Source organism: Sorghum bicolor, chromosome 2, assembly GCF_000003195.3.
Source record: "Sorghum bicolor cultivar BTx623 chromosome 2, Sorghum_bicolor_NCBIv3, whole genome shotgun sequence".
Lineage (NCBI taxonomy): Eukaryota > Viridiplantae > Streptophyta > Magnoliopsida > Poales > Poaceae > Sorghum > Sorghum bicolor.
Genome location: NC_012871.2, coordinates 70161384 through 70173916, shown reverse-complemented (window position 1 = coordinate 70173916; position 12533 = coordinate 70161384). Strand labels below are relative to the sequence as shown.

General features: G+C 50.7%; 2 protein-coding genes across 2 annotated transcripts; both read left to right on the top strand.

Moving 5' to 3' along the window:
* On the top strand, nt 86-5010 carry LOC8084105 (G-type lectin S-receptor-like serine/threonine-protein kinase B120). The gene is made up of 5 exons (XM_002462946.2): nt 86-1709; nt 2943-3059; nt 3169-3404; nt 3556-3766; nt 3880-5010. The coding sequence occupies exons 1-5, from the start codon at nt 338-340 to the stop codon at nt 4581-4583; spliced, it is 2640 nt and encodes an 879-aa protein (XP_002462991.1). The 5' UTR covers nt 86-337; the 3' UTR covers nt 4584-5010.
* Nucleotides 7220-11924, top strand: LOC8081731 (receptor-like serine/threonine-protein kinase SD1-8). The gene is made up of 6 exons (XM_021452383.1): nt 7220-8723; nt 9734-9856; nt 9972-10189; nt 10280-10490; nt 10612-10846; nt 10938-11924. Exons 1-6 carry the CDS (start codon nt 7421-7423, stop codon nt 11401-11403), a joined length of 2556 nt encoding a protein of 851 aa, XP_021308058.1. The 5' UTR covers nt 7220-7420; the 3' UTR covers nt 11404-11924.

Genomic DNA, 12533 nt, shown 5'->3' with positions numbered 1-12533 from the left:
CCCTTCGTTTCCACGCCACTTTACTTGCTCACCCTAGTTAGCCGCGCTCGCGCCAGCCACGGCAATCCAATCCTAATCACCCAATCAGCTGCTTAACTAGCATAAACTGTTCAAATCAAAACCAAGCACTACTAATCAATTAACCGTTTCGTCCACGCGCGGCTCCCGCGCGCGCCCACCTTCATGATATACACGGCGGCGGCGGCAGCGGCAGCTAGACATCCATCATCTCCCGCCATCCTCCATCTCTTCTCACCTCTCTCTCCCTCATTTACCACGAGCTAGCCACCTAGCTAGCGTAGCTTAGCTATATCCGGCCGCCGACATTACATTGACGATGGCCCACGCCGCCGTGGCAGCGCTCGCCCTGCTCGTCTTCTTCAGCGCGCAAGCGCGGCGGGACGGCGCCGGCGTATACGTCGTGGACGCGGCGGCGGCGCTGTCGCAGGGGCACTCGCTGGGCGCCGGCGACAAGCTGGTGTCGTCAGACGGCACCTTCGAGCTAGCCTTCTTCACGCCGACCGGGGCCGCCGACCCGTCGCGGCGGTACCTGGGCGTCATGTACGCGCAGTCCAACGAGCAGACCGTGCCCTGGGTGGCCAACCGCGACGCGCCCGTGAGCGCCGGCTCGTCGTACTCGGCCACCGTCACGGACGCCGGCGAGCTGCAGGTGCTTGAGGGCGAACGCGTGGTCTGGCGCACCAACTCCGCGACGACGGCCTCCTCCTCCTCCTCCTCGCCGGCGAACGTGACGCTCACCCTCCTCGACACCGGGAACCTCCAGCTGACCGCGGGCGCAACGGTGCTCTGGCAGAGCTTCGACCACCCCGCGGACACCTTCCTCCCCGGGATGAGCATCACGCTCGACCGGACCAACAGGTCCGCCGTCCGCCGGACGCTGTTCACGTCGTGGCGGAGCCCCGGGGATCCCGGCACCGGGGACTTCACGCTGGGGCAGGACCCGCTCGGCTCCGCGCAGCTCTACATCTGGCGGACCGGCGGCGAGAACACCAACAGCACCTACTGGCGGTCCGGGCAGTGGGCCAACACCAACTTCGTGGGCGTGCCATGGCGGTCGCTCTACGTGTACGGCTTCAAGCTCAACGGCGACCCGTACAACGACTCCGGTGTCATGTCCTACGTCTTCAACACGTACAACAGCTCCGAGTACCGGTTCATGCTCCACTCCAACGGCACCGAGACGTGCTACATGCTGCTCGACACCGGCGACTGGGAGACCGTCTGGTCGCAGCCGACCATCCCGTGCCAGGCCTACAACATGTGCGGCGCCAACGCCCGGTGCGCCGGCGGCGGCGGCGGCGACGACGGCCAGCAGGCCGTCTGCACCTGCTTGACAGGCTTCGAGCCGAGGAATGTGTCGGAGTACGGCAACGGGAACTGGACGCAGGGATGCGTCAGGAGCTCCCCGCTGGCCTGCAGCAGCGACGCGAACGTGAGTGGCGGCGGCGGCGGCGATGGCTTCGCCGACCTCCCCGGCGTGAAGCTGCCCAACTTCGCGGCGTGGGGATCCACGGTGGGCGACGCGGACGCGTGCAAGCAGTCGTGCCTGGCCAACTGCTCGTGCGGCGCGTACAGCTACAGCGGTGGCACCGGCTGCCTCACCTGGGGACAGGACCTGCTGGACATCTACCAGTTCCCGGATGGAGAAGGATACGATCTGCAGATCAAGGTCCCTGCATACTTACTAGGTAATTAAGGTCCTTACATGTTCTAGCTTGCTCCATTCATGCATGCGCGGTTAATCGGCTATGATTGAACAACGTACGAGTAGGTTCTTTAATTTTTGCTGCTCTGGGATACGTACGTACAAAGTTGTTGTCAAAGGAATTTGTTTGTTTGGTAGTAAAAAAGTAATTTTGAAATCTTTTTTCTAGAAAATGTTATTTTTTAATTCTTTGTTTGTTGGTTGTTGCAAGAACTGACAAATTGACTGAGCTAAATGTCAAGCCAATGGGTTTAAGAAAGAACAATGCATGGGCATGGCAGCTGGGTCGTCTTCTAGCTAGGGATGCGATTCCAGGAGTCCGTGTAGTCGTAGAGAAATGCCATAGGAAAGTAGCAGTGAGCAGTGTAAACTGCGTGTCCATTGGGTGGTGCGGGTTCACCAAAATAGCCGTGTAGAAGATGGTTGCAAACTTGGACTCGTGAACAGCGATTCCGAGCCTGGCGACCGGTTCACTCTAGGAAAAATCATAGCATATATATATATCTAGCTCATTTTCTGAATTAACGGTCAGAATCATCTGGTAGAAGCACATATGCTTTTTTCAGATGCTGGTGTCATACCCACTAACTCACACCATCTCTAGGGATTTATTACCTGTCTTTGTTCGACAATGCGTCAAGACTCATCATGTCAGTAAATGTTCGTTTATTTCAACCTCGAAAATAAAATTTTACCGACAACGACTTCTAAATATACGCAGACAGCAGACCATTGGTTTTGGATGTTGGCTTAAAGATTACGTACTTTGACAATGGCAGGTCATTAAAGTATTCCAACAACTACAAAATTCGAGATAAGGGAGAAGAAATGGTTTCATGAAAAGGACCTAACATGTGGCTCATCCTCTTTCTAATCTTTTTGTATGAAAGCCATGCCATGCATGAGGTGGATTGTTAGGTTCAACTATATTATATTGCAGTTAGCTCATAGAAACCATGTGAAGCACACCATGTTTTGACCTTTTATTAATGAGGCAACATGTCTGACCTTGTATATCAAATTATCAAATGGTCTGAACGCACACAGAGTGTTCAGAAAACAACTCTTTCAAACTTTGACCAGTTCGTTCTTAGCTGCTGCTTCCTTCTGCTGTAACATACTGTAGTACTGAAGTCGATTTATGTTAGTATTATTAAACAATTTACTTACCTGACAGTAGCAAATTGCTGACAATTGTTTCTGTTGCCTTTCACAGATCAGACGGGCTCCAGAAGAAGGCGATGGACGACAGTTGCCGTTGCTGTAGTTATCGTCGTGGTTGTATTGGCAGGATGCGGCCTTCTCCTGTGGAAATGCAGGAGAAGAATCAAAGGTGCAATTTAAAATCTGCCTTATCGTGCAGTGTGACAATTTTCAGCTAGTTTTACCTTGAGGGAGGCTTGAGCTCGTTATTCATGGCAAGCGCGGTTCATCTTGTGCAGAGAAACTTGGCATTGTTGGTAGGGAGAAGACAAAGACGACAACGCAGCCGTCTCTGCTTCCTTTGAGGGAAGCACGGCAGGATTTCTCAGGGCCGAAACAGGTTGATCAAGAGGAAGCAGAGGGCGGCAAGAAGTGCGAGCTGCCTCTCTTCTCCTTGGAGATGGTTGCAGCGGCCACCGGCGACTTCAGCGCCGACAACAAGCTTGGAGAGGGAGGCTTTGGCCATGTCTACAAGGTACTACATTAATTCAAGAGCACATCGCAAAAGCACTACACTGACTACACACATGAGCTAAAATTACAATGTTTTCTACTGAAGTATGTCAGATTGTAGTAGTAGCAGTGTTACAATGTCAAGATGCTAAATTTGGTTATTTTATTTACAGGGAAGACTTCCCGGTGGCGAAGAGGTTGCGGTGAAGAGGCTGTCCCGGGGCTCAGGGCAGGGGCTGGAGGAGTTCAAGAACGAGGTGATCCTGATCGCCAAGCTGCAGCACCGCAACCTTGTGAAGTTGCTAGGTTGCTGCATCCAGGGGGAGGAGAAGATCCTGGTCTACGAGTACATGCCCAACAAGAGCCTCGACGCCTTCCTCTTCGGTACGATCCAAATCCACTCGTACATGCACAGCAAAGCTCTGTTCTACAGTAGTGAGCAGAAAACAATCTGCAGAGAGACTGACTGACTGACGGTGACGGTGCATGGACTGCAGATCCGGCGCGGCGAGGGCTGCTGGACTGGAAGACGAGGTTCCACATCATCGAGGGCATCGCCCGTGGCCTCCTGTACCTCCACCGTGACTCGCGGCTCCGGGTGGTGCACCGGGACCTCAAGGCCAGCAACATCCTGCTGGACCGCGACATGAACCCCAAGATCTCCGACTTCGGCATGGCGCGGATCTTCGGCGGCGACCAGAACCAGGTGAACACGAACCGCGTGGTGGGCACGCTGGGCTACATGTCGCCCGAGTACGCCATGGAGGGCCTCTTCTCCGTGCGCTCCGACGTCTACAGCTTCGGCATCCTCATCCTGGAGATCGTCTCCGGGCAGAAGAACAGCAGCTTCCACCGCATGGAGGGCTCCCTCAACATCGTCGGCCACGCGTGGCAGCTCTGGAACGCCGACAGAGGGGAGCAGCTCATCGACCCGGCCATCCTGCCGGCGTGCCCCGTGCGGGAGGCGCTCCGCTGCGTGCACATGGCGCTGCTGTGCGTGCAGGACCACGCGTGCGACCGCCCGGACATCTCCTACGTCGTCATGGCGCTCGGCAGCGACAGCTCCGTGCTGCCGATGCCTAAGCCGCCGACGTTCACGCTGCAGTGCACGTCGTCGGACAGGGACGGGATCTTCCCGGAGAGAGTCGATGAGTCCTACTCCGCCTGTGACCTCACCGTCACAATGCTGCATGGGAGGTAGCTAGGCTTGACAGGAATAGGATGCAGCGATAGGGAAATATTGCATTGGACGAAGCTGTACATATCCATTACCATACCACGTCGCCAGGTGCTTAGTGCTTTACTGAGAGTCTTCCTTTGCTCAGAGCCTCCAACAGAGTACATGGCAGATGGCCCTGTGTCGACTCTGAGGCAAAACGCAAAAAATGGTGTCCTACTCCGCAGAAAAAGGAAAACGGAAAAGCGGGCTTTGCAGTGCCTGGGGCCTTGGGCTTCCATGTGGACCTTTCCGGTGTCCTAAGCCCAACAAGACTCGTTCTGACTCTTATGGGCTGCGGCCCAATCTGTATTACACACGACATTACTGGATAAAGATTATTATTGTTCTTATTACATCCCATTGGGTTGTACTTGTACGTTGAGACAACCCATGACTTTTCTTTTTTTAATATATTTTCACAACTTTTTATTTTTTAGATACATAGTTACAAAGGTATATTCATAACTTTTGTGCAAAATATTTTGCTGATAAAACTTGTCATCAGAATTTTCTATCATAACCTTTTTATAGACAATTTATCGTGAAAACCTTATTGTGGCTTGTGCAACCCAACTTATATTCATAATATCTATCAAACATAACTTTTCTATCACAGTTTTTATAAAATAAATTTTACAGATAACATATCTTGTACACATAAGTTTTGTTGTCCAACATTTTTCTAAATAATTTGTTCCGGGCAAACTTTTAATTCTAAAAAAATATATTCATACTACAGAAGAAAAAATGGTATGTTAATATACAAATAAGATAAAATAAAAGGAGAAAAAGTAAATAGTGTGTGACACGGGCAACGGCCGTTGTTCGCCTCGCTCGAAGCCGAATCAATGTCTCTCTATAGTCACACGCAATGCAAGAACAGAATTAGATGCTACCCACAGTTTCTACAAGGAAATGCACATAAAGGTCTTGTTTAGTTCCGAAAAAATTTATAAAATCGACACTGTAGCATTTTCGTTTGTATTTGATAAATATTGTCCAATTATGGACTAACTAGGCTCAAAAGATTCGTCTCGTCAATTTCGACCAAACTGTGCAATTAGTTTTTATTTTCGTCTATATTTAATACTTCATGCATGCGTATAAAGATTCAATGTGACAGAGAATGTGAAAATTTTTACAAAATTTTCTGGGAACTAAACAAGGCCAAAATATATCAACAGACACCAGATAAGTACTTTTTTTTAGTAAAAGATAGGTACTTATTTCTACTAGGATCCTCTACTTGCACACTGCAAATCCTGCAAGAGCATCTGCGGCCTTGTTTAGTTCACTCCAAAACTTAAAAACTTTTTAAGATTCTCCATCACATCGAATCTTATGGCACAGACATAGATCATTAAATATATGTAAAAAAGATAATGAATTGCACAGCTGTAAATCGCGAGATGAATCTTGTTAGCCTAGTTAGTTTATGGTTGGATAATAATTGCCCAATAAAACGAAAGTGCTACCGTAACTAAATTTTTTTATCTCTCCAACTAAACAAGGCCTGATAGTGGATGAGTGAGGTGGATAGCTTGCATGTTAAGATTGAACTACAGTAATGTTTAGAATTATAAGATATATAGAATATATATAGATGTAGATATTAGTTCATCCATATCTTACCCAACTCACTGTCATCTCTACAAGTTGCAGCAGGCGAGCGGTGGCGGCGACTGACGACTCCCTCCCAGTTGATCGTGACCTATGATTGTTCCATAGGTTTGTTTGATTGATGGAGAACAAAATACTCTCCATGAAGACACATTATTCTCGCTTCTAAGAGTCACTCAATCTTAACTTTGATAAAATAATATAAGCAATTTAAATTTTAATATTTATAATATGTAATAAGTATTATTAGATATGTTATAAAATATATTTTTATGTTAATATATTTGAAGATATATATTTTTATAAATTTGATTAAATTTTATAAAATTTGACTTACGATACTTTTCTGGAGACGGTGGGTGGAGGATGTATGTCGGTCATTGATCTCCAAACTACAATGACTAAATTGCCCTTTATAGATATAACTAATTAGTTCCTTATATAATTAAGATCAATCAATAAAAGCCTCAGGGGGGGGGGGGGGGGGGGGGGCATCATCACAGAATGAGCTCACCGGCGTTGTCGAACTCGAAGACTACCCTATTTGGTATTCAACTGGTTGTGTGCCGTTTGACCGTATCGGGGCATCGGGCAGACAGACATCTGGATCTAGCACACCCCGTACTGGACTACGGCTGGACTACTGGGGTAGGCCCATATGAATCGCAACCACGTATCGGTTTTACTCCGTAGCTCACTTTGACCCGTAGGCGGCAGTAGAAAAAGTTTTGTTCCGACTGCCGTGATGCTGATGCCGCCTAAAACCGCCAGGGAGACGAAAACGCATTCTTTTTTTTTCCCCCGAAGTCCTCGTTTCGTCAACGGATGAGACTCTGCTTCCAGACACCAGAGGTCGCCGTCGACCCGTCGGGGAAGAAAACATACCCGTGTCAGAACTCAGAATGTCTCAAAACATCACCATCAGCACCCACATCTCCGCAGAGCCACCGCAGCTTCTAGATCCTCGCACGTTGAAATGCAAAAGCGCATGCGCACGAACGTTCCGCACAAGCAGGCTGCAGGCGAGGCAGGTGAGACAGAGTTCAATGGATTTGCCGTCTGCACAAGCATCCCTTCCCGGTAAAACTTGTAGTGCTGACGGGTAGAATTCCATTCCACCTCGTCATAGTTGGCTGGCCCGAGGGGTGCGTCGTTGAGTTCGTCGCCTGTGCTGGCTGAATAGTGGCGTGGCGAGAGCCATGGCCGCGGGTGCGCGGCCACCATTAGCTCTGCTGCTTCCCCTCTTCGTTACTTTCTTCTTCTCCTCCCCTTCCTCCGCCTCCGCGGCTGACACCCTCGCCGCCAACTCTTCCCTCAGCGATGGCCAGACGCTCGTTTCAGCCACGGGAGTGTTCGAGCTGGGCTTCTTCACCCCGGTCAGCTCGACGGCGAGGTTCTTGGGCATCTGGTACATGGGCCTCGCTCCCCAGACCGTCGTCTGGGTCGCCAACCGGGAAGCTCCGATCAACGCCACAACGGCGAGCCTCGCCATCAACGGCACCGGCAGCCTGGTGCTCGCCGACGCCTCCTCGGGGCAGGTGTTCTGGTCGTCCAACGTGAGCGGCACTGGCGCCGCCGCCGGCCCGGTGGCGGCGCAGCTGCTGGACAGCGGCAACTTCGTGCTTCAAGGCGCTGGTGGCGCCGTCCTGTGGCAGAGCTTCGACTACCCGTCCGACACCCTGCTCCCCGGCATGAAGCTCGGGTGGGACCTGACCACGGGGCTCAACCGCTACCTGACGACGTGGCGGAGCCCCGGCGACCCGTCGCCGGGCGACTACACGTTCGGGTTCGACCTCCGCGGCGTCCCCGAAGGGTTCATACGTCGCGACGACGACACGACGCCCGTGTACCGGAACGGGCCGTGGAACGGGCTGCAGTTCAGCGGCGAGCCGGAGATGGAGCCCAACAACAGCAACTTCCTCTTCCAGTTCGTCGACAACGCCAGCGACGTCTACTACACGTTCCTGGTGGACAACAGCAGCGGCGGCGTGGTGTCGCGGTTCGTGCTGAACCAGTCGAGCGTGCAGCGCTACGTGTGTCCGGAGGGCGGGCAGGGGTGGAGCCTCTACTGGTCGCTGCCGCGGGACCAGTGCGACAACTACGGGCACTGCGGCGACTTCGGCGTCTGCGACACCAGCAGCGGGTCCCCGGCGTGCGCCTGCGTGCACGGGTTCACGCCGGCGTCGCCGCGGGACTGGGAGCTCAGGGACAGCTCCGCCGGGTGCAGGCGCGTCACGCCGCTCAACTGCACCGGGGACGGCTTCCTGCAGCTGCGCGGCGTCAAGCTGCCGGACACGACCAACGCGACGGAGGACGCGGCCATCACCGTCGACCGGTGCCGGCAGAGGTGCCTCGCCAACTGCTCCTGCCTGGCCTACGCCGCTTCCAACATCAAGGGCGGCGACAGCGGCTGCATCATCTGGAGCTCGCTGCTCATTGACATCAGGCATTTCTCTTCCGGTGGCCAGGATCTGTACGTTCGCCTCGCGGCATCTGATCTGCGTACGAATCTCCTCAGCTCATCTCTTTTCAACTCTTTGTTGATTGACATCATGCTTTTCAAGTGAAGGATGACAATTTTGATTTTGGAAGAATAAATAATTAATACTTTTGGTTAGATGGTGATCAAGATGGAATTTCTTTTCAAAAAAACCCAGTGAACCTAGACAGAAAGGGAGCTTTAAAGGCATATGAAATCTTCTTGAAAACACAAACCATTTATATATACTTTTGATGAGTCCTATATATACTACAGATTTAAGGAATATAGGAGAAAGATGTTTTAGAATTAATTAGAAATATTATTAACCATGGCCCATAAACTTTCTAACTGTTATTCTATTACTTGTACCATGAGGAACAAGCTCATTAAATTATAGATAATAAGTGCATCTTTAAGCCTGAATTGACCAGTCGTCTACCAAAAATCTAGATTGGCCGGACCTTTTATTGGCAAATGTTGCTTTCAGGAACAAGTACCTAAGGTTAATGCGAGTTAGCGCCGGTCGTTTTCAATTTCGGACTTGATATTTCACGTAGATTATCGTTTTCTACATTTATGTTACTACCCATGTTTAGTTGAACTTACTAACAAACATTTCGGCGCGTTCAAGTTATTGTGTAGCCTGAAGTAAAACCAAGGGAGGGAAGGGCCAAATTTCAATTATGTTTGATAGTCAACATTAGTGACTGTATATAATTAGAAATAAAAAAAAATATAGCTAGGTTACCACACCAGAGTTGTTTTCTTATACATGCCAACGGCACAAGTTTTGTCTCCCTGAATCACAAGCAAATGCATGTTGCAAGGGTTAATACGTAACAATCAGTAATGATTTAAGAACCTATCGAGTTTTTTTTAGGGTGTCTTTCTCTCAAAGCAATAGCGCTCTTTGTCAATCATTTGGTAGTAGCAGAAGCAGCAGTTGGTGTGCAAAGTTCATACATACAGTACGACAAAATCAATGTGCCTAGCTCAACCAACTAAAACGTTTCCACGATGATGTCGACAGCCTCCAATGGAGACGGTTCCAGGAAGAAGAACATAGTCGTCGCCGTTCTCGTAAGCTTATCGGCCATTCTCCTTTTCGGCTTCGGCGGATTCTTCATCTGGATCAAGTTTTTCAGAAACAAAGGTGAGCCCAAGCCACCAGTTTTTCCCAAACAAGGGAGAAATTGACGACAGTTTTTGCTGCAAATCCATGTGCTAATCTAATCCGATCCCGCGACTGAAATGAAACTGTAATCCAGGGAGGTTCCAGAGCGCGCAGAGGTTCAACTCGTTTGACTCCACCGTCCCTCTTGCTCCGGTCCAAGTACAAGACAGGAGCAAAGGCAAGGAGGACGAAGCCGGTCAGAACAGCGACCTGAACGTCACGCTCTTTGACATGGACGCCATAGCTTTCTCCACTGACAACTTCTCGGCGTGGAACAAGCTCGGAGAAGGCGGCTTCGGCCCCGTGTACAAGGTAGGTGGCAAGAACACATCATGTAACATGCATGTGGAAATTGGTTTGAACTGAACATGATGACTGATGCGAACGATGGAATGGATTCAGGGGCATCTGGAAGGAGGGCAGACGGTGGCGGTGAAGCGACTGTCCAAGTACTCGACGCAGGGGCTGAGCGAGTTCAAGAACGAGGTGATGCTCATCGCCAAGCTGCAGCATGTGAACCTGGTCAGGCTCCTGGGCTGCTGCGTCCATGGAGAGGAGAGGATTCTGGTGTACGAGTACATGGAGAACAAGAGCCTCGACAACTTCATCTTCGGTAACACGGCTGGCTAACTTCAATTCAGAATTCAAGTCTTGAGCTGTTGAGCATTTCACATTCGAATTAGTTCTTTTTACTAATGCGACGATGTGATATATATATGTGTGTGTTTGAGCAGACAAGAACCGATCCTCGCAGCTGCACTGGTCCAAGAGGTTCGACATCATCCTGGGCATCGCACGGGGGCTCCTGTACCTGCACCAGGACTCCCGGTACAAGGTGATCCACCGGGATCTCAAGGCCGGCAACATCCTCCTGGACAAGGACATGAACCCCAAGATCTCCGACTTCGGCGTGGCCAGGATCTTCGGCGACGACACCGACTCTCGCACCAGGAAAGTCGTCGGGACATAGTAAGCACGCCCGGCAACCCCTTTTCTCCTTTCCACGTACCTCAATTGTTGGTTACTGAACTGTTCTTGGCACGACGATGCACACACACAGTGGGTACATGTCACCGGAGTACGCCATGGACGGCGTGTTCTCGGTGAAGTCCGACGTGTTCAGCTTCGGCGTGCTGGTGCTGGAGATCATCAGCGGCAGGAAGAACCGGGGCATGTACAGCAGCGGCGAGCAGACGAGCCTGCTGAGCCAGGCGTGGAAGCTGTGGAGGGAAGGCAACGCGCTGGCGCTGCTGGACGAGGCGGTGGCCCGTGCCGGCGCGCACCGGAGCTCCGAGGTGCTGCGCTGCGTGCAGGTGGCGCTGCTGTGCGTGCAGGAGCGGCCCGACGACCGCCCGCACATGGCGGCGGTGTTCCTGGCGCTCGGCAACCCGGGCGCGGTGCTCCCGCAGCCCAGGCACCCGGGCTATTGCACCGCCACCGACCGGGGCTCCGCGTCCACCGACGGCGAGTGGTCGTCAACCTGCACCGTCAACGACGTCACCGTCACCATCGTGGAAGGACGGTGACGCCACGTGGCGCGCGCCAGTCCTGGGCCGCCCGTGCTGCTCGGATGAGAGTAGTGAGTTGTGAATAGCCGTGGCATTTGTTGAGACCGAACCAAACCGATCGATTCCTATTTACTTTGAAAAGTTGGGGGGATCAATTGGCCAGTTTAAAAATCAAGGACCGAGCACATTCGGTCTTGCTTAATTTGGTTTGGTCTGCATCATGACCGAACTAACCGGACCAGACTAAAAGCCACAAAAAACAACAGAATTCGTAGCAAATTTCAGCAGCATTTTTGCTATTTGAAGGCAAAAAATAACAACACAATATATAATACAAATTAGACATTATGACAGCAAGCAGGTAGACGATAGTTTAGCACACAATAATACGATTTTCAGTTCTCAGATTCAAACTGTAGCAGAAGCAACTCATAATGATACATAATAGAATAAGGCATCAGCCCTTCAATTCAAGTCTTTAAGAAGATAAAAAAAGTCCAAGTAGGTAGCACCATAGCACACCCAGCAGTCCTAACAGTCCTTCAACATTGCAGATTCAAGTCTTCATCTCCTTCTCCATGAGTCCATGTATTAGCAGCAAAACCTGAAGATATATATATCTCGCAAGTAGTTAAAAATAACACACTGACACAGGTAATCTACACTATTAGAAACCAAAAAGATAAAAAATACAACAGTCTTACATGATCTTTAAGATGTATAGTGTGTGCACAAATGATCAGTATCATCAAATTTGCTAAAAAAACCCCGGCATTTCCTCATACTACGCGATGTGCTATATTCATAAAAATATAGTATAGATGCTAAGAGTGGAAAGAGGGAAAGTCATATTATCATTGCACTTTAATGACAAGTACTCCCTCAAGTCATAAATAACGTAAAGACTTCATTTAGAATGACCTGTCCGCACACCCCCACCGCACGTGCCTTATCTCCTGCCCGATGCACGCCTTCTCTCTCTCTCTCTCTCTCTCTCTCTCTCTCTCTCTCTCGCGACCTATACCTCAGCAGCGACCTCCTCCGATGACCACCTCCATGTGCTCATGCCCGCGCCCCATCTCCTCCACGCACGTCTCCTCCCTCTCTACCCTTCGGCGGCGCGGCGCCTACGAGCTAAGTAGGCCTCC